General features: G+C 36.9%; 1 protein-coding gene across 2 annotated transcripts in view; it reads right to left on the reverse strand.

Annotated features, from left to right (window-relative positions):
• Positions 1 to 25414, reverse strand: part of nbas (NBAS subunit of NRZ tethering complex) — a 134550-nt gene that overhangs the window by 107181 nt on the left and 1955 nt on the right. For both annotated transcript variants that reach the window (XM_043219622.1, XM_043219623.1), the window contains exons 5-21: positions 24793 to 24840; positions 24309 to 24352; positions 21114 to 21247; positions 20208 to 20341; positions 18261 to 18359; positions 17661 to 17799; positions 15603 to 15668; positions 15308 to 15436; positions 14276 to 14339; positions 13683 to 13876; positions 11951 to 12211; positions 10974 to 11099; positions 10624 to 10775; positions 10410 to 10547; positions 5018 to 5096; positions 3031 to 3135; positions 2550 to 2686 (exon numbers count right to left, since the gene is read on the reverse strand). In XM_043219622.1, the coding sequence (XP_043075557.1) occupies positions 2550 to 2686; positions 3031 to 3135; positions 5018 to 5096; positions 10410 to 10547; positions 10624 to 10775; positions 10974 to 11099; positions 11951 to 12211; positions 13683 to 13876; positions 14276 to 14339; positions 15308 to 15436; positions 15603 to 15668; positions 17661 to 17799; positions 18261 to 18359; positions 20208 to 20341; positions 21114 to 21247; positions 24309 to 24352; positions 24793 to 24840 (2049 nt within the window). The remainder of the gene's footprint in view (positions 1 to 2549; positions 2687 to 3030; positions 3136 to 5017; positions 5097 to 10409; positions 10548 to 10623; positions 10776 to 10973; positions 11100 to 11950; positions 12212 to 13682; positions 13877 to 14275; positions 14340 to 15307; positions 15437 to 15602; positions 15669 to 17660; positions 17800 to 18260; positions 18360 to 20207; positions 20342 to 21113; positions 21248 to 24308; positions 24353 to 24792; positions 24841 to 25414) is intronic.

The following is a 25414-nucleotide window of genomic DNA, read 5'->3' on the forward strand; positions in this document are numbered from 1 at the left end:
GGCCGGGGAGAGAAGGAAACCGGCCTCCAGCTGCTGAGCTGTGATGGATGTTCACTGCAGAGGCGACTGACCTCCATAAGAGAGAATGGGCGGAAGGAGGGCGACCGAATCCAATACACTAAATCTATTCTGTCACCCCCATTACTGGAACATTAGGGGGGGGGGGGGTTGCAAATGCCCTTACTCTGTGTGTCTCTCTCTCTTAACACACACAAACCTGTCCACTAAATCAGCACTCTCCTATACACACACACACACACACACCAAAACATGTAGAACCAGCTACCTAACAGAAACATTGCTAGATTACAATATGTACAAAACAAGCTCTCACAGAGTCCTCATCTCAGTGGAAGCGTAGGTGTAGAAGCTATTGCCTGTTTCCTCTGTTTTGATACTTTTCGTGTATATATTTAGAGCGAGCAATTACATCAGTCTTTCATGTCTGAGTTCTGAGGGCGTCAAAAGAGACAGCACACTTTTGGAGTGTGTCATCGGCGAACGAGATCTGTGCGAAATCCCTAAGGAAGTCTTACCCGACGCCACAAAAGCGTTCACCGTATTAGCGCCTTCACATCTGCAAAATCTCATTTCTTTTTGCTCAGCTATGAGATGAAATGGAAATTAAAGCTAAAACTGAAGTCTATTTTAAGACAGCTGTCAAAAGATGCCGTTAAAAGTAATTATGACAAATCAGTCATGTAATACTACGGATGTTACGTACAGCTGTCTGCCACTCGTGATTAATTGCTCCTTAAATACATATCAAGCTAAACCGAGTTTCTAAATGAAACCACTTTTTCCTCATTTCGAGAAAGAACAAATGGCACTAAAAGCAGTGGCGCAGTACAAAAGTAAAAGTGTCTGGATGAACTCGCCGGCACTTAGGTTGTTGCTGGTACCAGAGAGGTCAGTGATTCAATCTAGCAGACAGTCTTGGGATATCTGATGTTTGACATTTAAGACGTCTGAGCTCAAGACGTGTCTGCTCTTAAATATAATGGCTCTGTTACACATTTTTCTGGTCTTAAATATCTGCGGTCTTTCGGAGTGAGCTCAGATATGTCTGTCCCGAAGATGTAGTCCCTGACTTTTATCACCTACTCGCTTCGGGATATGGCTAGAAATCTTTCTTTCTGGGAGGAGCTCACCAGGAACGATTGTGGCTGCCAATATATGAAACTTACTAAATAAACAATAATACGCAATGAATCAATTTCACCTGATCTTTATAGACCTGAAGGAATAGTGCACTCAGAAATGAACCAATTTATTCACCCTCATGTCATTCATGACCTGTTTCTTTCTAATACTGAACACAAAAGATGGCATTTTAAAGAACCAAATAAACTAACATAGCAGGGAAAGTTACTATAAAAGTCAAGGGGGCCATCCACTGTATGATAACCAGCGTTCTTCAAGCTATCTTCTTGTGTGTTCAACATAAGAAAGAAAGTCATACAGGTTTGGAATGAAATGACGGAGAGTAAATGACAATTTTCATTTTTGGGTGAAAGTTTTTCTTGCTGACCTGCAATATTATATAATGTTGCTACTGCATGACCCACAGCATTTCAGTTGCAAGTCACATTTCGATAGTTTGAGCCTTGATAATAATCAAATGAAACGAAGAATGCTCATAACTTTTATTAAACGCCCCATCTAGGTTTGATTTATTATTAACTTAGCCATAAAGAGGGTCTTTCATCATCATTAACTGATAAATGGGGGACTTATGTGTATGTGTCAGTTCAATCAATTCTTTTATTTTAAAACACATACAACATCAGCTGAATAAATACGTTAATGATTTTATACTTAGAACGAGAAGTTAGCTAAAATGAACATTTAATCACACATTTGATGTATTCATTTTGACATTCATACACACCGCTGTTCGAAAGTTGTATTAAGCAGGGATGTATTCAATTTATGAAAATTTTTTAACGTTTTTAAAAAACGTTTCTCAAAAATAAAATGAAGGCAATAATTAGGAACTGTTTTTAAGCACTAAATCAGCATATTAGAAGCATCACGTGATGAAAAAAAAAATATTAAAATAAAATTCCAATAAATAGCCAATAAAATTCCAATATTTCACAATGTTATTGTGCTTGTATATTAATATCATTATATGATATATATTAATAAATTCTGAAATACATGCAGCCTTTTTGAGCAGAAGAAACATAAAAATCTTACTGAAAGTTTAAACGACTGTGCACATACCCCTTCAACATTTATTTTTAGTATTTTTGGCCCAGAGCCTGCAGGTAACCTCACAGCCTGCAGTTATTTTATAATCTTAAGGTCTCAAAGACTAAAGCGCATATAGAAAAGGTGCACGGCAAAATGTCTCATTTACATAACCAACCCGTTTTAAACTAGCGCCTCATTCGGTCATACAGCAGACGCTACCTAATAACCTCTTTCAGTGGACCAGTCATCTAAAACTGACCTTTTCCCGTTGGGCTCTTTCAAAAAGATTTATGTTTCTTTTGTTTATCCTGTTCACGGTAGATCGGCATCCTCTAATAAGTAATTCTTACCCTGCCTTAGGCAGAAGGTCGGAGTACTCGTGAGGAGAGGTGGTTTCTGGGAAATTGCAAAGAACGGCGAGCCGGTGCTGAAGCAGCTCAGAGCCGTGGTAAGTGAAGAGAATATCCAACGCCTGCACGTTACTCTCCTAAGAGAGAGAGAAAGAGACGAGAGGAACACGATTGATAGAAATAAATAATTAATAAATGATTTATGAAACAGAACCACCTACGGACAGCTTTATATTCTGCAGCAATATTTCCCACATTACAAACCCCCAGAAGCCTTTGCATCGAGCAGGTGACTATATATCAGGCATCTACACTTTAAAATACTCACAGAATATGGAGGGAATCCATATTTTACGCCACACACTAGCGAGGGCGCACACACTTATCCACAAAACTGTGAAATGGTGACTATAATTCACGCCGCGGGACCCCGTTACAGACGCTCGCGTCATGGACAGAGAACAAAGGAAGAGAGATTTACCCTTGCGTACGTTCTTGCTGACAGAACAATATTCTGATTGCGGAACTTCTTGAAAAACTCAGCATCAAATCGCTGCTCTGCCGCATGAGGTCCACCCAGAATCTCCTGAAGAAAAGTGATGAGAGAAAAAAGAAAAAAAAAAGTAAGATTAAAGACGGAGAGAAAGAAAGCAAAACAAACACGAGAGTTCAGGAGAGGGTCTTGCACGTATACGCCTGAGGTAAATCCTCCCAGTCCACAACGCTGACATTTATCGCTTTGACATTTACAATTACAGCCTTTAAGTCGGCATGGCCGCCATGTGTATGTGTGTGCACGTGTGTGTTTAATGTCTCAGAGGTCTGGTTACATTCAGAACTATTCCCATAGAAATCAATTACAGATGAAGACACTGACAAAGGCCATCCATCACAATACGAGCAGGACATTAACTATGCAATAGGATGAAACGACGACACTCTCCTGCTGATGACTTTTAAATTGAAACAAAGCATTACGATATGAAGTCGCTCGCGCATTGATCATTTTATTCAGAAAATGGCGAGATGAAATGTCTAAGATTATTGAAATCTATCTAAAATCCTAGTCACGCCATTCGCTGTGAGTTTATGGTTTCAGGATGATGAAAGTTACTTCAGAAGGAGGTCTGTATCATTTTATTATCAATTTATAACTGATCAAACATGCAATATCTGTAGTAAAATTGTAATTTAAAAATATGTTTTGCTACTGTGCCTTTAAGGCTTCTATATGGAAATTACCTTGGTTATAATTGTCTACCCTTCACATAGCAGCATAAATCACATCAAGGCATTGAAATGACAGCAGCTGAATACTAAATAGTTGTTGATGGAGTCTAAAATTAACTATCTGGGTGAACTGGAAAAATTTACTGAACATAAATATTTATTCAGACGCGAAACATATACTGTAAAATATTTGTATTTATTTATTTATTTTAAACACACACACACACACACACACACACACACACACACACACACACACACACACACACACACACACACACACGTTGGCTTTTGTGGTTTAACTGGAGTAGTGATTTTTATACTGTACAAACCATATTTTCTATCGCACCAACCCTACCCCCTTACAGGAAACTTTCTGCCTTTCTATATTTTCAAAAAACAATTTTTTTTAAAGCCTTCTGAATTATGGGGACATTGTGTTTTCACAAACCGTCTTCAAATGCATCTGTCATAACCATGTCACTAAACACTTTTCTGTCCCCTTAAATCATAAAAACCAATGTACACACTCTCTCTCTCTCACACACACACACACACACACACAGAGTATATTAGAAACACTCGGACTGGTGGTTTAATGCCCTTTAAAAAAACTGTTCTTAATCTTTTTTTGTTTTAATTTCCAGTTTAATCTAAAAGCCCTCGAAACATTATGCAGTTGGTATTTAGTTGAGAAGCTGAATAAGATATTAAAATTTATTTTTAGAAAATACATCTGTAAAGTCTATTATGTCTTTGTGCATAGGCAGTTTCTTTTTGAAAAAGGTGAAAGTCACCAGTACATTATAACAAAATGCAATTACATTCAAAACATATCTCATGCAGTGGTTCTCAAGTCAATTTATCGTGTTCTACATATTTTTTTCTCCTGAAAAACAAAAAGTCCAAAAAACTAATTAAAGAGTCATTAAGAAGTCCTTTTTTGTAGTGTGTGTTCAAAACAGAGTTTTGAAGAGGAAAAAAGGATACCAGAGAGATCAGAGCGATAAATGCTAATTTTGGAGTATAGGCTAGATATGATATGTAAATTAGGGTAGTGTAAAGTGCAACCAGCTTAGCTTCCCAAAGTGGTCTATTTGGACTGGGAAAAAAGAACAAAGAAAATCCCGTTCTCCATAATATATGCTTTTTAAACAAATTGGTTTCCACTAAAGTCAAAATTCAGAAATTTCAAAGCTTTATTGAATACGAAAGTACAGTTTTTTAGAAAGTGTTACCTCATAAGTGGCCAACCGGTCCAGAAAGCAGAGAAGCTTCAATCTACTTCTGCAGAGCTCCTTCTGCTCTAGAGTCAGTCTGGAAGAACACAAGATCAACAGGATTAAACATGCAAGCACAGTCTTATCTGGAGCTTATCAGCGTCCATCCACTTCAGAGAGCCACCGCTAATATCCATGAAAACGGTGTAATGAAATAAAGCTTCACACTTTGGGGGAGGGGTGGAGGATTTGACAGGCATGTGCGTCGAGGCTTACAGATATAATGAAAGGCATTACAAGGAAATACGGATGAATGGGACGATTTGAGATTGAAGAAAAAAAAAAAGTGGAACAAACAGAGGGAGAACAGTGCTGAAAGGGTAGTGAGCCATTATAGACCCAGATTAGGTCATCAAAGACAGGCTAATGTGAGGCGACCGCTGCCTGATTGCCTGGATGCCCATGCGAGCGTGTGTGTGTATCAGTCAGCGCGAGAATCCACAGAAGGCAATTACAATCTCATCTCATTCTCCCTGCATTACTGCGGAAACCTGAGCATCCTGTTGTATGCGAATGAGACCCGCACACACGCACTGATCATTGGACTGGGGGGGGGGATATTGAACCACAGGATGTTATTGCAATGCAAACATGATAAAAGAAGATTGAAAGAATAGCCTAAGCATAAACACACTCGCTCGTGGACGCTTAGCGCGCATCTATCGCCGACCTCAGCGCGCTAGAGCGATTCTATTCCAGTCGTGCCGACTGTAATGAAACTAAAGCAGAATTCAATGGCGTGTCAAAGGTTTATGGATGGCCTTATTGTAGAAGCGGCATTTTAAAAAAAAGGGCACTGAATCGGCACGCAGCTGTCGGTTCACCTAACAGCTTGTGTGATGAAGGTTGCTCGGCTTTAAACGTGTCAAAAAAAAAGCAAAATACACCTAACCAGTGTTGAGCATGTTACTTTAAACAAGTAATTAGGATATAGTTACTAGTTACTTCTCACAAATAGGAGTAACTGAGTAAGCAACTATTATAAAAGTAACTAATTACCAGGGAAAGTAACTATTCAAATGTCAAATAACTTGGATGTCCCTAAAATAAATGTGGTAACTCAACGAAAAGGACATTAAATAGCATACATTATCATTATAAAATATTCTACAATAATCTACACTATTTTAAATGTTTTTCCAATTGATTTGCTGAACTCAAAACAGGAAGACAATAAGATTGTCGGTAGCGCATTAGTTCCGCCCACTACCAGAAAAACCAGTAGTTCTTAAAAGCTGAAGAATTCCAAAGGAACTGCATACAAGGAAAATATAGTACCTATATACTGTATATTATAATACGTCAAATACATGTATACATGTGTTACACTGCACACCCATTAAGATTAACTGAGCCTATAATAAATGATATGGAGCATTTTATTGTCAGTAATGGTAAAAGCATTGTAACGGGGGAAACAGTAATTAGTTTCATTACTCGTTACTGGAAAAAATGAACGCTGTTTATTTATAACATCGTTATTCCCATCACTGCGCCTAACACTGACAGCTAACAATGGGATACTTGAGAAAAAGAAAATTATATAAAATAATAACTAAGCAAAAGTCAATATGAAGGCTGGGTTGGAATGGAAAAACTAAATAGGCTATTTATTTGTCACAATTCTAAATTCAAATTTAGACCATTTTCTAACAAAACAAGGATTAAAAAGTAACTTGCAAGGTTTTAAAATCACAAAAGCAGTTTTAAACAGCCGCATCAATACTTCAATTAACAAGATGTATGTAAATTGACATTAAAATCCACTGATGCAATGCGTCATTTCATTTCAAGCAACACTGCGTTTTTGCCTCCAAGTCCCTTTAACTCAGCAGTTTTAGGCCCTTCTGTCTTTTTGTCCTGTAATTTAAAACAATATCTATGATTTAAATGCAATATAAGATATTTAAGGCTTTTTAATTTGTAATAAAAAATATAAATTCACTTCAAACGTTTAATTCTTATTTAAAAAAGGAGTTACAGGAGGTTTAAGCCCAAATAAAGCGGGAGAAATGGTGTGACAATAAACAAAGATGGATATATCAGAAAACCAATCAGCATGCAAATTGTTGTGAAAACGAAATGGCCAATTGCAGCCAAGTAGGTAAATTTATGATAAATACTGAACGGTCGGTCTGATGAAGTGTATTTTCTGCGCTACTGGCACCATCAAATGTTTACAAACCGGTCCTGCTGCTGGCAAAAGCATTTTTATATCTTGTTCCAGCTTATCAAAAAAAATTGCACTGCCTTCAAAGTGCACCTGGAAAACTTGTACCTCCAAAATTGGCCATTTGTTATTACAACATGACATGCATTCAAGTCAGAAACATAAGGGAAAAATGCAACACAATAAACCTAAATAACTACATATGAGATAAAACGCATGATAACGGTTCATTTTTATACCTTCTTTTTAGAATGCATCAAAAAAGTAAACTCTGAATGTTGCGTGATTAACTTTACACTTGTTGTGTACAAGCTGTGCATCGCACCATTAAAATGATTGCAATAAAATAGAATTCTAAATTATTCAACTTAAGGTATACAGATTAGAGCTACATAATACATCTAATTGTATATATACGTCAGGGTTTATATCATAATTCATCTATCAACTAGAATTATGCTATTTTTGGCTCCACCTGACGAGTTTCATAGTTTCAATAATATAACGTGCTCGTGACATAATATGCTTGTGATAATTATACGTACATTTTCTTCATTGCGGCTCAAAAATGCATAACTGTGTTAATAACGCATAAAACAAAGAGAAGACAAATGCTATATTAAAATGCAAAATAGAAGCATTGTCACTAGTGGTCTCAGACCCCACTCCATTTTATATCTTATTTTATAAATAAGGTTTAAAATAGGCAGCTCGCACAAACCTGAAATGATCTCGAAAACTATTGCATGTTTGAAAGGAGTCCGTGTTGCAGCTGAATTAACTGCAGGCAGTGTCATTTTCAACTGGGAGAAAATCGCTGCGAGACTGAAGCCTGATTGACAGGCAGACATTGTTAAGGGGAATCACTATCAAAATATGCAGTGTAGCTGTGATGGAGAAAGGAGAGAGGAGCATTGAACTTTCTCTAAACGCGCACACGCACACATAAACACACACCTTCAACGAAACCCAGGGATCTGATCGATACTACCCCATTGCTATAATGGTGGCGTAGTTAAAAAGAAATTACCACAATGATGATTGTCTTTTTTTGTCGTTGCATTACCACAGCTGAACGTCAGGAGAAATTGAAGTACACCCCATTAGTGTCGCACTCTTTCTTAATGTTGATGTGCCTGTCTGTTTTCTCTTTCTGTCACTCTTTATCTTCCTCCTCCGTCGCTTTTATCTCTTTCGCTCTCTAAAAGCTTTCGTTTTCTATTTCCGTCCGTTACAACCGTTACCCCTTCTTTTTACATCGGTTTTCTCTCGGTCAATCGCCATTTCTCCCTCGATGGACTGAAAAGGACATCATGCGTCATACGCGGAGACAGACACTCATAAACAGCCATATTAACGCGCGCATTAAATATGCTGACTGCATACAAACAAACAGCCTGAGGAGTAAACACACAAACACACACTCTGGTGTCAGACTGCTAGCGGAAACGTACAGTAATTAAGTGCAAATTAGATACAGTTCTGTGTGATATGCATGGAGAGCGTGTGTGTACGTGTTTAACTGAGTTACTCTATGAAAAATTAGGCAATTCTGTCGGTGTGTAAACAAGTGTGTTTTGATTAGTGCAGTGTTTACAGCAAATGTTAGCCAATCTACAGTTTTTTTTTGTCTTTATCTTCCTCCTTATCGTGTGTGTGTGTGTGTGTGTGTGTGTGTGTGTGTGCGCGTTCATAATTTGTGTTCACCGAGGGCTCTTTCATTAAAGGCCTCTTGGGCAAAGCACAACAGAGGCATAAATTACCTTATGCAGATTAGAAATAAATCTATAAACGGCTTTAATTTTATCCTGCTCCTCTTCCTCTCGCTTCTCTTTATCTGTCTCCGACTCTTTTTCTCCTTTCCCATCTGTGCTGTCTCCAAGATCTCTTCCACTGAATTTAACTTCCTCATGAGCATTATGAGAACATCTACTAGGGGTGGGTCACGTCCAACAACCAACTAGTGCATTAGCAAGGTCGACTAGTTTATCTGTGTTTTTTTTTTTTCTTTTTATCATTACATTTTAGCGGTGGTGCTTTAATTAGCGTGCTGACAGCATGCTGTGCTTTAGCTCTCGGGCAGATTGCATGGTAAAACTATTCAAGATAATTCAAAAAGTTATTAAGTCAGGTTAAAAATAGTCCAGATTTTAAACATGCCGTGTAATGAAATTTAGAGTTTTGTGGCTTTTAGTTCATGACTATCAGTTTTGTGACTACTGTATGTGCTAGTACGGGGGTTTTAAAAAGGGTATATGGGGGCAAAAAGACTTTACAAAAATTTTTGTTTAGATATAAACAAAGAACCAAGTTCATAAATTTAAATGGTTAAATAGCAGACAGAATAAAAATATATTTTTTTCCAGTAAAAATTTACACAGTTTAGCTACTGTAACAAATTATATGGCAATTTTTTGATTCATTATTAATCAAATATTTGTGGAAACAACATGCCTGTAAAATATTTCATACAGTAGAGCAGTGGTTCTCAAATGGGGGTTCACAGAGGGGGTACGCGAACAAAATGCTTGCTTTTGGAAGTCATTTAATTCTACACCAACTTAAAGTAACATTAAAACCAGTCATTTATTTCTTACAAGCAAAATGCTGCTTCTCTATAAAAACAGGAAAATTGGAGTGCAGTATTATAATCCTGATTTGTGTCACTTAATAGCATAAAGAAAAAATATTAAGACTGTAGATTATGACCGATTTAAGAAAGCTTTGTTAATACAGAAACGATTTATTGTTCTTCATGTTCAATATACAAGCAAGAATGCAATTTTACCTGAATATCCAAACGACTGTAAATGTGAAATTGATTTTAAATAACAACAAAAATGTAATATTGAATGAACATTTTACGTTTTAAATGTAGCATTCGGTTTAAAAACAATATTGTCAGTATTGTTTGTTTTAAAGAATATTGTTTGTTATAAACAACAACAAAAATAATAATAGCTCCAACCAAATCTGAAACAGAACTGATCTCTGCTGCATCTCTAAGCAACAGCTGTGTATTTCATGAATCATGAATACACATACATTTATACATATGATTATTTTGCCAACTCTTATACACATTATACATGATTTAAATTCAGCCTAATTTTAGAGGGCTTCCTCTAGACAGATGTTCATGTCAACTAACTGACTGTGTGTGTATGTGGGGGAGCCTACTTGCTGAAGTCCACTTTTTTGAGGAGCTCCTGTCTCTTATTGGCCTCCCTCTCTTTTCTTTGCTCCATCTCTTCCTCCATGGAAAGAAAATCTTCGTATGGGGCATCATCCAGATCCAAATCACCTGATAAGATGAATCTATGACAAGAGACCACCTGGTTAACATTCAGCCAGATTGGACATCCGTAGATCTGCGTTATGAAGGGTCACACACCTTCCCTGGTCTTCTCCATCACCGATGGCGATCAGTGCTTCAAGGTCAGTTCCTTTGAGGCCATACTGCAGCAGCTCTTTGGCCGCGTCCACATTCTCTGGAACCCGCTCCACACACTCATGCAGCACCCATGATCTTTTCTTTATTTTACTCTGTTGATGAAAAAAGAAAATTTTAAGTACTTCTAAGCACCAATTTTCACAAAAAAAGAATACTTTATTTAAAGCTATTTACCTAAATAAGTAAAACAAATACATTTACAAGTTTGCATTAAAGCAAAGGAATGTCTGAGATGTTTATGGGTTATTTGCATTGCAAACTTTTTTTTGTGGTTAAGGAATAACTTTTACCAAGTAGTCCTGAATGGAAGCAATGCTGACTGTAGATTTTCTCCACTGTCTCTGATAGACAAGATCGGAATCCAGACCATATGCTTGAGCAAGAGAGAGAGCCTCTCCATACTCCTCATTATCAATCTGTGAACACACACACACACACACACACACACACATAACTATAAACTTCTACTAAAAGTGCTCTGTCTTATTAATGATCCATCTAAGACTCATGGACCTGCTAATATTCCAGCAAAGAACTAAATCTATTAGGAGCTGAGGTATCTCACAAAACGCTGTTTTGTTACTTTGAGGTTGACATCTTCGTGCTGTTCCCTGTCCGAATCCCCCAGCATTCATCTACCTCTCTCACTTTTATTCCACACTCTAAGCTGATGAATATTAATGAACTTGTGCTGATGTTGCTAGGTTCTGTTCAAGGTCTACGTAATCTTTGTAGATCATCTGCTCGTGTTACATGAATTGTTATTCTTGTGAAAATCCTTCAACTTTATTTATAATGTGCAACATAAGGGTGAGTTTGTTTGTTTTTTAAAATGTCATACCAGCTTCTTTGAGTATTTCCAAGGCGAAAACCTACATCAAATACTTGAGATAAACCAACATGAGAATGAAATGCCACCTATAGATATTTAAACCCAATCTATAGATTAAAACAGAATAAAACAATTTCAACTGAAGCAAAGTGAATGAAAAAGTCGTGGCATGGTTAAATTTTCAGCAAGAGTCAAAAATACATAGTATAGGTCACAATTATAGATCATAGATTCCATATTTAAAAAAATAATAATATCTCAACCAAATATTGTCCTATCTTAAGAAACCACACATGAATGAAAAGCTTATTTATGACTTTGTTCAATGGTCAAATATAAGTTAGATTTTGTAATAAGCAGAAAAATGCTTTGTCTGCTTATTATAATGACTCTACCTTACATTTCAGCCATGAGTCTTGTTATTCTAGTACTCACCTTCCTCTGGTAGAGCTCCTCTGGTGTGGTGGACCTTAGGCTGACCAGACGGTAGTTCTTGATAACAGTGCGTGGCCGTTTTCGGGGAGGGGCGAAGCGTTCCATCTCAGTCACATAGTACAGACCCTGCTTCACGTATCCAAAATAACGTGCCTTCGCAGAGGACTCTTCGTCCGAGTCGGAGTCATCATCTCCATCGTCCTCTTCACCCGTCACGCTGCTCTCCAGGCGAGAACGCTTATGGGCCAGCTTAACCTCACACTGATAGGAAAGAGAGAGATTGAAGGAGAGAGAGATTAGGAAGATTTGGTTGGCTGACTCGAGGACAATGAAAAGTTAATGGAACTTTCTGGAACTATTTTTTGACTATTTAAAAAAAAAAAAAAAAAAAAAAAAGAAGAACGGATGATTTTGAATATCGACTTGGATAACTAACAAGCACTGTTTCCGCAGGACACAAACACATTTTCCTGGCAGTACCTGTTTGTTTCTCTCTCTCTCACACACTGCAAAATCTATCAAACAAACTTCACACAGTCGACACCGCAGCTGTGTGCTGCATTTCCCTACGGAGGGAGGAAACCGTCAACCGAACATACAGCCAGGATAAAAACCGACATCTCTCTCATGTTCTCACTTTCCTTCTTTTCTCATCCCTCTGTACACCCCTCCAGGTTCACATCTTTCTAGCTGTGAGAGCTTTACATCAATGGTAAGCACCAAAAAAACAATGGTGGTGTAGATGGAATAGATGAGATTTTTTTCTGAGCATCTGAGGATGAGGGGCAGTAAAGCACTTTTATGATGATGGCCTGAAGATAGACAGAGAGTGTCTGAATAACACGACTTCCTTTACAGAAGTAATTACTATCAGCGGCTATGAATGAAAGACAATGTTCCGGAGGGAGAAGTGTGTTGTCACTAGGGCTTAAAATAATACATTTGTCTTCTGACAATATTACATTATTGTTTAAAAGGTTTTGGTCAAAAAGTTTCTTATGCTTACCAGAGCTGCATTTATTTGATCAAACACAGAAAAAGTTTTTGTAAAAGTAAAATACCCATTTTCAATACATTTTTAGAACTTTTTTTTAATGGAAAATCTTAACTTAAAAACTTTTAGTAATCATATTTCAGTCTTCAGTGTCACATGATCCTTCAACAATTATTCTAATACGCTGATTTGGTAAACAAGAAATATTTAGCATTTTAAGCAATATTTTAATGGAATACATAATATATATTTACACACACACACAAAAAAAAAAAAAAAAAAAGACTGGAATTGTAAAAGAAAAAATAAATAAAAATGTGTGTGTATATATATATATATATATATATATATGTGTGTGTGTGTGTGTGTGTGTGTGTGTGTGTGTGTGTGTGTGTGTGTGTGTGGTCACAAAAGTAATTACTTACCAATACTTACTAAATAAAATTCTTAACTTTTAAATTAAAAAGAAAAACACCTTACAAACATTTAGACAAATATATTATATTGATAACTGAAAAATTATAACTGAAAAATGTCAGAGGATTTTGCGTCTGGAGAGTAATCACTTTTTAGAAATAATTTAAATATATAACTCGATAGAGAAATTTATTTAAACTAGCAAGACCAAGAAGAATCACAAAATACAGTTTAATTAGTTTCTTACATTTTCTACTGTCACCATAATCATAATTATTTCAATAATAGTCAATGCTCACTGATACAATACAAAAGACACACCTCCAAACTGAGGAAGCCCCCATCATAAGCCGAGGTGACTCGCGGTGAGGTTTCAAACCACTCACAGGACTTGCCGAGTAAGTTTTTTAATGTGCGCACAGAAGAGACCGTGAGAGCCCCAGAACAGCGGGCTAAAATCAAAGCAGTCTCACTCCACCAGCTCACATCTAGCAGAGACTGGTACTGCTCCTTATCTGAGAAGAGAGACGAGAAAGGTGTTTAGAAAGAATGCACAAAAATAAAATCTAAATATCATAAATAAAATATTTCACAGGCATTCATTGATTTAAAAGTCACCATTCCACAGCTAAACATGATAGATGATTTAGAAACATCATTTTCAAAGAGGAAGCGCAGAAGAAAGCACAAACCGAGGACAAGCAGACAGACAAGCTTTATGAAAACGTGTGATCTAAACCCACAATCAAAATGTCACTGCCTGAATTTAACGGCTCTCCGCGAAGACACAAGACACAGGGCTTTATTAAAGCATTCTTCTCCCTCCCACCACCTCTGTCTGGACTCACTACATAATTAATAGCGCTAGGTAAGTGTAGGAGTAGATACACATCTAAAGTTGAGGGTCTGGCTACCTTTTATCTTCTTTCTCTTCTCCAGCGAAGTCTTCCATTCCGGGTTGATCTCGACAAATCCCGGCTAAACGAAAGAGAGAACAAGCAGGAGAGTGTAAAAAAAGAATAGCTAGGGGTGCTTTTTTTCTGAAGTGACATGCTGAACAGAAAGTGGTGGGCAAATCAGTGGAACATAGCAGCATGACATCGGAAGTTTGAACTTCAAGTGCTACAAAGAGAAAAGACACACAAGCATGTACAAGCAAGAACAAACAAATCATCTTATGACATATTGTTGAAAGGTGTGTTCATTTCTAGCTGAGCCGTAGAAAGTGATATTAAAGCTGAAGTGTATCATTTTTACATTTTGAAATATTTTCTACTACCAAGTTTTGATGGCTAAAAGTTTTACACAATGAAATGCTAAAAGTAAAAACATTTTTAAAATGATACACTCACATGGTGTGAATACCCCGGTTATATCGGTTTTATTTTATATGTAGAGGGTCACCTCATGTAGCCAGCCATCTTGAAATCACAAGACCAACTGAATACTTCTGATTTTTACCTCCATAATTCTTCTTTTTGGACACTTGGAAAAAATCAAGACTTTTGTTTTTTTGTGTAATGCTACATGTAGACCACTAGTGATACATATAGACACTCTCGAACAAGAAAAAAAAAATGTAGAGCAGGACTTAATTTTATCCATCGGCAACTGACTAGTTTGTTGATTATTATTTGGAAATCACTGTATCTTGATTGCCCTGAAAAGTACAGCTTTCAAAACATTGCTTTGTTTGTTTGTAAATCCCAAACAGCCCTGCACGGCAACATAAGCTCAACCAATGGTATGAGTTTGGGGGCGTGGTTATCTGATTTTCTGACCAATGACAGGCAAGCACAATGAAACCCGCTTTAAAACAATCATGATTGGAACAGTGGTGCAGAAATGCATACACTTCAGCTTTAAGTCTCTGAAATCGCGCACACACACACACACACACACACACACACACACACACACACACACACACAGAGTGATTTTATTACTTGCTCCTCTTGTTTCCAGCTGCCTCTCAGTTTGAATGATGGAATATCCCAGAGACTGAGACTGCCAGAGAAGTGGATCACAGCCAGCACTGTACCATCAGGAGACAGACTCATTCGAAACACGCCATCCTGAGTAAACATACACGTTCAATTAGGCATTACACTATTTATTCAGAGTTCATAACAGAATGAAATTGAGCTTTGCCTTTTAGTTTTATATGCTGTCATACCAGCCTAGAGAGACGGGCAAAAAAATAAATTTTAATTGAGTGAGCGACACAAAAAGGTGAGTCACCTGTTCACTGTTTTGCCTGGAGAAAAGTCGAAAGCTGGGCATTCGAAAGAATCCTCGCCTCTGGGACTACAAAAGAAAAGGAAACAATGATTCATAACTTTCCTTTATAAACTATGGATGCATTTACATTCTATAATTTGTTATAGTCTTACTCATTCCTGTTTAAAAACACAGGTTAAACTGATAGCTGGTATTTAACTGTAACGAAGCAGCTACCAGCGGCATATTAGCATACTAGCTTAAGGTTATCAAGCTGGCTTCTAAAAAATGCTAGCTGGTAACTAATAACTAAATGGACCACTTAGAAATCAAAAAGATACATTGAGCAGTTTTAATGTAAACTTTTATTCACATATAAACACACCTATACAGAATGCATCAAATATAGCAAACATAGAAGTTGGAGCTTGTGTCGGGCTAAAACGAGCCACTCTGGTTCTCATGCTTCATGCACATGTTTGAGCTTTTGAGTCTACCATATGTCATATCAACAAGCAAAGCAATCATATTTCTTCGCAAGAACAGGTTTAACCCATTTGATTTTGTTTGTTTGTTTGATTTTTTTGGCTCAATTCCAGCATCTATATTCATGTCGAGAACCCACACACAAGTCTGGAGGGTACAATTCAGAACAAATTATTTAGAATGAATTTAGATTAATATGAATTCATTTAATGATGCCTTCATTGGTTTCTTTGGGTCTTCAAAGTGTTGGGTTACCTGGATTTTCAAAAGAAATAATAATGTGTTATTCAAAGATTAAGAAAATGTTTGGAATGACCTGAGGATGAGTAAATGATGACAAAATAACATTTTTGTGTGAACTAACCCTTGAAAACAAAGGATGCTCTTCGGAGGATGCTTTTTAGTCTTTCGCGGGCCTCTGAGCAACATTTTTAAGTTAGGTGAGAGATAATGATGGTTTTCAAACTGAATACACACCATGATCTCTTACATGTTCAGTAAAACTATATCAAGCCAAGAACTAAATAAATAAGTGAACGTTAAATAAATATGAAGAATATCAAAACAGGTTCCCCCAGTTCAATCAGAAGTCACGCCATTGGATCTGTAGGAGAGAATAAATAGCTAGAAGCTTCAGTACTAAAGCTCTTATTAAGCCTACAATGCAGTTTCCAGAGCTCACTACATAAAACCTTTACTACCTCAGAAAACCAGAAACGAGCCTGTGTTTTCAGGTTTGTGAAATTCTGTGATGTGAGAATGTACGATTGTGTATTCTGAGCAGAAGTCAGTGCAGAAGTGGCTTTACTCCTTGAAATATCTCTGTTTCTGAAGGGGTAGAGAATCCCATACAAATACATGAACTAGAGTTTTCGTACCCTTCTCATAAAATCCAATACAAAAGTTGGGGATTTGTCAAAGAGAAATGCGCTGATAGTTCTGCAAAGTGACCAAACTTTCAATTTTCTTCTGGTGGCCGATAAAAAAAAGCAATAACTCAAGTAATGCAAAAGTACCAGAATATCATAAAGACTGTAGGCTCTTTTGACCTGCAAGCATCACCCTAGAAACTACAGATGCCCCAAAACAAGACCAACCACTTTGCCACAAGCTAACAAAAAGACTTAGTAAACCCATCAATGCCCAATCAACCAGCAACTCATCTAACATTTGAGACTGATAAGAGAAAGTCATATTTGTTACTCCCACAGCAGCGGAAGAAACACCCTCCACAGCAGCACCAACTAGATGTAATTGTTTTTGTAAATTCATGTAAAAGGTAATGAAATACAAATGATAGTGTTATTAATCTACTTAAAATGCAGGATTTACTATGCATCTAACTGCACTTGGCAAACAACCATAAAAACCTAACATCAAGACAGCGATTTTTCCTTTTAGAAAATATTTAAAACTTAAAGCTTCACTTCTTAAGTCTTTTTTTTTCCCCAGATGAAAACCATGATCAGTGATCTGATACGACCAAGATTTTTATTGATTTTTTATTTGTTGTTGTTGTTCAAAGAGTGCATGTTATGGATGTTGTGTCATCAGTACATTATTATTCCCATAAATGTTTAAAATCAGACTCACCGCACTGATGTCATCCTCATAACTGGTGACCTGTTTATAGTGAGGTGACCCTGACAACACCCTCCACGCTGTGATCCCGCAGCGGCTCGCCCGGGACACATCACTGTCTCCAGACTCACACCCTCCCACCAGCAGCAGCCTGAGGAACACACAAACACATCAGCGGCACGAGTCAGAGGAAAACGCTCACATATACACACACACACACTGCATCTCAACCCACATATGAGGCCAAAGTAGTCCACGAGGGGCTGATGAAACAGGAAAAGAATCTGATCTGATCTACACATGTGAGCAGCACATACAAACAAATGTACACACACGCACACACACACACCTTTACACACTATATATAAAGACTGCCCCCATGTGGCAACTAAAATCCAAAATATTTTCTTATTGAAAATCAATAAGTGGTGCCCAAAACACAAGCCAGAGAGGAATTCAGTTCAAACATGTATAGTGGGAATAACGCAAATCAAAAAAGTGCGATCCAAAGATTGCCAGATAATTCTGTGTTCAGTGTTAGAGAAAAACATCTCTCTGAGGGTCTCGTATACACACCAACACACCAAAAACAGCTTCTGGATGGGGTCTCACCTGTGGCCAGGATGATATATTGCTGTGGTAATGCCATTGGAATAGTGGGCGGAGAAACTGAAAGTGTGATTCTCTTGAAAACCCTGATTGGTCCCAACACTGAGAGCAAAAAAGGAACAGGAAATCAATGCATCAACATTATAATAGTCATTACTAGGCCAAATGAATAAAACCTGCGGTTCAAGACAATAATCAGTTAAATGCAAGACTAAATGATAAAGTTTTTTTGATTGCCCAGTCATGCCAACATTTTCACTGGTCCCATTAAAAAAATAAATAAATAAATAAAAATAATAGAATATGTACTGGTCTGAACAATAAAAAAACAATTATAAATAAAATTTTGCAGTTATATAATTTCCATTAAACACTTTAATGGGAAGCAACAGCATATGGTGCAAAACATTACCTCACCACTCTCAGGAGGCTAAATAAATGTTGCATAAGTGAAAACCAATATTAAAGTTTGACATCATATATGTGTTTGATCAAAAAAGCAATAGTTATGGTTCTGCATTTATTATGGTACTTTAATTTAGTGCAAACAATTCCAGTACCATCTTGATTAGAATTAATCTGAATAAAGCTGTAGTTTACATGTTTGAATACTTTCTGAGGGCAAATACAATCCGAATCATTTATTGAGTTTCATCATTTCTTAAGGACTGAGCAAGAATATGGGTTCCTAAAGAGCTTTGTGTCAAAAATGCCTTTGAAAGCACCATTTTGTCCAATGGCAGTCCAACATTTCTAAATGACTTTGAAAACTTCCTCAAAGTAATGCAACTGCAAACACTTCCATTCAACAACATGAGGGAGAGAACAAGAAAACACTTTCTTCAGAGCATCAAAGCCTACAGCAAAGTTTTTGAGGAGAATGAAGCATATTTTTTTCATCTGCCATTACTTTCACAAACAGACGATGGAAACTTTGAAAACTTGAGCCGACTGATTAAACAAAGAATTACAAAATGGAAACTTGCGGGCAATTTCATTAATACACAAAGCTAAGCCTCCCCCTCAGTACTGAGATAAACAAAAGACGCAGGCTTTTGGGTTTAGTTGCAGAATATCTGGCCCTGCAAGAGTCTTTGGGAATTAGGTTAGAGAGGATCGGCATGTATCTGAATCATCAGAATCTTCTCTGGTGGTCTTGTTCCAATATCTTTCAACATTTGAGCAATGTATTACACCATAAATACTCTAACATCCCACAACACTGCTTAAAGACAGTGAGAAGGATTAATGCTTTCTTATCCTGCCATATCCTCCCAAACTCTTGATGAATTGGCACAAAGTCTGGCTCTCATTGCAACTTTATGATTTAAATACCAGGCTAAAAAATAGCATAAGCCCATCAATTAAGATTGTAGCTTTCCACGTTGGCAAACTCTTTTTTTGCAATGTGCGAAATATTGTTATTGTATGTTATCATTTTCTGTGTTACATTTTAATTTTCATAAAGTTTTTTACTTTATTTAAATATTATTCATTTTAAATATAAAGTCCTAAATATATATATATATATATATATATATATATATATATATATATATATATATATATATATATATATATATATATATATATTATAGAGAGAGAGAGATTTCTTTGAAAATATGTTTTACATGCATGCATATATTTAGATTACTATGTTTTATATGATATATAAATATAAAAATATTTTTCCTAAATATATATGCATTTGTATTTACATTTGCATAACAAATACAATTTTTTTCAGTTTGTTTTTACACCACTTGCTTTGCATTATATTATATCAGTCCACAAACATATTTTTTAAACAATCAATTACAGATGCATGATATGCATTGACCAATATACTGTATAATGTGCATTTTTCAGTAAAGCAGTTTCTGTAATCAGCGGTAAACGTCACCAAAAGTTTTGTCTCAGTGTAAAATGACACCCTCGCTCTACACCTACCTGACCAGATAACTCTTGAGCTGACCGCTGTAGGTGATCACCAGCAGCTCGGCTGACCACTGGGCACTGCCGGTGTATTCCAAGAACATCAGACCAGCTGCTGCGTAGCTGAAATCTCCCGGGAAGCTCATAGTCTAGAAAGACAGACAAAAAGAAAGACATCAAAAAGATGAGGCAGAGATGGAAGCAGAGTTTGAAAGTGACAAAAATATATCGAGTCATACAGGTCATTAAACTCTCAGACTCTTGTATAGAGAGAGGGTATCTTGTGAGACTAAACTAATAGTTTCTGACAGAGAGATGGAAGAGTGTAGAGTAATGCGGGGGAGGAATACAGAGAGAGAGAGAGAGAGAGAGAGAGAGAGAGAGAGAGAAAGAGAGAGGGAGACCATCGATAGACTGACTGAGACCTTACTAGCAGAGCAATCAAAAGAAACGAGGGGGGGGATTTGAAAATGTTAAAAGGGGCAAGAGAGCTGCCTTTCTGACAGAGAAACTCCACAGAAAATGTCCTTCAAGGGCATCGGGGGCTTAGAGCTGAAGGGAACCAGAAAATGTGTTCCTTGCATGGGCAATAGAGTGGGGAAAGGCCCCTCTCGAGAGGGTCAGGCTTACGCGCTTTACAGGCAGAAAAGAGCGAGAGAATGCGAGAAGAGCCATGCAGCGCAAAAAGCCAGAGGGCAGCGCACACAAGACTGAAATTCAGTCATTAGGAGCCAGTCATTACAGCTATCACTTATATTGAAACAGAAGAGAGCTCTTACTATTCACAAGAAGTTACTGCACAAGGAACCAAACTGGAAGCAATATCAACAGTGTGAGAGAGAAAGAATAACTGAGGAAAAGACAGACAGAGAGAGAATGACAGGAGCTGAGAATTACAGAAGGACAGTTTGAGTGACACACCGGGGGTATAATGAAGAGTTCGCTGCCCATCAGGTCAAAGACTCGGACCGTCCCGGTGCTGTCAGCATATGCCAACAGAGCACAGTCATGACTCCAAGCTACCCTGCGCCAGTGAGGGTTCGGATCCTTGGGTACTGCAGAAGGAAAGAGAACATAACATTCTGTAGTACAAAATCTATTTAGATGTGATTTGGAAATTCCAGATTAAAGGTTTGGGTAAGTATGGGTTGTTTTATGTTTTTGAAAGAAGTCTCTTATGCTCACCAAAGTGGCTTTTTTTTTCTTTTATGGAAAAAGGAAAAAAACATAATATTGACAAATATTATACTATTACAATTTTAAAATAGAACCTTTTTCTATGCATTTTAAAATGCCATTTACTCCTGTGATGGCAAAGCTGAATTTTCAGCAAAACGGTTACTTTATATTTTTGTAAAGAGTGTGATTATATATGGATTATGGAAGACTATTAATATATGGATTCATATATTAATAGTTCAGAAGAACATAATAAATATAAATATAATAATCCCAAAAATTGTAATGGCAGTCTAAACAAGCAGTTATATTTAGAGATTTATTCAAGCATGTAAAAATAAGAAATTATATTTTTATTTTTTTTGGCATTATTATGCAAGTAAGATCTGAGGGGGAGGGGGAAAAAAAAGAGAGAGAGTGACAAAATAGATAAATTCTTCTTACATTAATTTATGCTCACAGAAAGTGCCTTTCCACAATAATACGTTTTTTGTTATCAATTGATCGAAACAATTTCACATTCCTGAGCCATTTTTCAGATCCATCTCTCTTCTCCTTCTGTCTGCCAAACACATGCTTTTAAATTTCAGGTGGATGAAAAAAAAGAAATCAACAAAATTACGCCACTGTTTTAAAATCATTTAGTTTGGCATCAGCCAAGCAAAATTTTGTCAACAGTGAGGAAAACACAGAGTGATCAGCCTTCAAACCGTTCAGTCAAACGGCACCCGATTTGGTGCGGGATGAGCCCAAGGCTTTCTAATTAAAGTTCAAAAGCCCAGCATGATAAAATCTGTATACTTAAACACTAAAGTAACACTTAAACACCAGCCGCATGATACAACAGCTTCGGGGCCAAGCAACCGTTTCATCCCCACAGCCTCCTGCAGACTACAGACCGAGCCCATCCAGCTAGCGTTCATCAGACAAGAGGGGGTTAATCAAGCAGACCTTTGATTAAAAACATTTTGGCTTTGGTCCGGGCCGCACCGCTGAGATCAGACGCACGCCATAGAGCCGTGCACATCAAAGCAAGTGGTTGCCATAGCAACCTTATCATCAATCCAACCCCTGAGGTGTTGGAAACGCAAGCTGGCGATTTCTATTCAGGTAGAAATGCACAGAAATATCGGAAGAGAGAGATTCAATAATTCACAATGAACGATGGCACTTAGCAAGATAAATATCGGTGGGGGAAACACTTAAGCAGGGTCCATAAATCACCTCTCAGCTGTTAAAAGCTAATTAATCTAAGATGAACGCCGGGGCCAATATGCCTGAATTTGTGGGATGCGCGTACTGTATGCTATCTGGGCAGATTCACACACCGTAAATCCCATTTAAATAAAAAAAAAAAAGAGGGGGAAAAACAGAGTGCTGCTTTTTTTTTGAGAAAGGAAATATGCCAGGTCAGCAAAGCCACCCGGTTGAGCGCCTACTCGCTATAAAAATGTCTCCCTGAGACTGAAAGCGTAAAGACCGCTGAGTCACTTTGAGCTCTCGCGAAGAAACAAACCTGAGGGACTCGCAAATTGAATTTGGATGCAAAACAGAGCAGCCATTCATTTAACAAACTCATGATTTCAGTTCGGGGTGAATGCTGCTGAACTGTAACAGTTTGTGCCGGCTGGCATTCCCTTATTAATTATTAACCATTTGGTGGTGACATCATATGACAGGATACGTCACGTCATCAATCACGTCGTCCACTTGTCTATTTTTCTATTCCTGGACCAGAAAATGTTGATGACTCTTGCTGCATTGCGCAGACATACATTATTGACGTATGTATTTTACATTTTTTTATTATATCAATACATTTAATGGATTATTACAATTAAATTTTTTAAGTATATATGCAAGTGTTGTGTACTTGTAGTAATCCATTAAATTTAGTGATATAATAAAAAATTAAAAATATCAGTGTATGAATATCAGATGCTTTAAACTCACACTTCATTCACTAAAAGAGATTCATTTCCGACTTTTTAATGCACAACTGAGAATGTACATGCACTGACTCTTATGTGTAGAGATGAGGAAAGCCATTAGAGTTAAAGCACGGAACACACATTTATCTGCTACATATAAAACATCAGATTCTGCTCTTCAAGACGAAGGAAAAAAACTAAATAAAAAAGTGTGGATATAGAGCACAAAAGACTATGCAAAATTAATCAAACACATCCATTACATATACTTCACACCCATGGAAATTCTGTCTTTATAGATGATATTGGCTGAATGCAAATCTCCATGAAATGAACTGAAATGAACTAAGACAGTACGAACGAAAGTGAATTGAAGGCAGACTTGCATGTCTGCGGGCCTAGTCTCTGAATGATATTGCTCATAAAATATTCAACACAAATGTAAAGCTATAAAAATATTGAGCAGGGAAGAGAAAAACAAGTAAAACAGCCTATTTAACCAAAGACTGGAAACACAAAGTGGCACATATCAGTCTCTGAAACAGAAAATATACTAATACACAAACACACACACACACACACACATATACATATATACACACACACGCACACATTATATATATATATATATATATATATATATATATATATATATATATATATATATATATATATATATATATATATATATATATATATATATATATATATATACACACACACACACACACACACACACACACACACACACACACACACACACACACACACACACACACACACAACACCTACATCATCTAATTAATAATTTATGAATCACTTGAATAATATTTAGAATAGTTTCAGGTTCCAATTATGTAAGCATTTTTAGATTTCCAGCTTTTTTTTATATGGTAAAATCCATGACAAATTTTCGGATAAATGCAAAACTTAAGGGAAACTTTCTGTTAAATGCAACTAAGAGGAAATGGTCTGGCATAACCAAAAAACTAAATGTTTACTGTACCTTGGCATTTTCCTATGATGGATCCAAAGTCGTCTCTAGCTGACCTGAAAGAGCACAAGAAGCCCATTACAAGTATGTTTACAAATAAGCGTGAGCGTTTGAGTTCCCATCAGCCTCAATAAGCAAATATAGGAGAATGTGGAGAAACTATAGGTTTTTTTATTATTATTATTTTTTTAGATTAAGCAATTTAATGTTTAGAGGTTGTTTTGTGAACATCGGGCTGTGAATTACTTAGACCCTGAAGCGTGACACTTTCATTTCTGCACGGGTAGATTAGCTGGTGCCAAGAGAAATAAATCATACCTACTGAAACTGAATTGTACATGAAAACACACATACAAATATTTAAAAATACATCATCTGCACCAACTCATCAATCTCAGAAGTAGCTTTGCTCAGCTGAACGGCTCCTGAGACAAGAGTGTGAAAAATTAACCAATTATAGAAAGGGCAAACATTTCCAATCGATGTGCAGAATTACCTAATTTCCACGCATTGGTCCTGAACCACAGCCAGGAGCTTCCCATTACTGGAAGGAAAAATTAAATAAATAAAAAAGGAAAATGGAGAAAAAGAAGACAGAATGACTGTGTAAGCAAACATGGGGCCAAAAATAAACATTTCTAAAACAGAGAATGTTGTCTTCCATCTGGAAATCAATAGCTAATTAAAGCTCGCTGTCTCTGCTTGTAATTCACTGTTTTGCATAACTAGATAACTGGCAGGAACAAGTAGAACAGTGAAGGAAAAAATGAGTTTGATTGAGATTACATGGCTTGCATCCACACAGACGTTTAATTAAATTTGGATATCTCACAAGAACCCAAACACACAAACGAATGATTTCTTCAAAATCCAAGAAAACAGTGTTGTTGCAGTTTTATAATGAACCTAAAGCAACTCCACACACAAAGGAGTCTAAATTAGGGGACGCAAACCAATGATTTTTTTGTGAAACATGGTATCACTTTAGCAATCCCTTTAGCAATGCAGAGTCAATGAGGTGTGGATGATCAATACGCAGGAAACGCTGAAGTGCTTTTCTCATCGCTGAAGAACCTGCCAAAACTCGTCTGGAATAGACTGACTAAAGCTCTTTAAAA

This window comes from Puntigrus tetrazona, chromosome 20, assembly GCF_018831695.1.
Source record: "Puntigrus tetrazona isolate hp1 chromosome 20, ASM1883169v1, whole genome shotgun sequence".
NCBI lineage: Eukaryota > Metazoa > Chordata > Actinopteri > Cypriniformes > Cyprinidae > Puntigrus > Puntigrus tetrazona.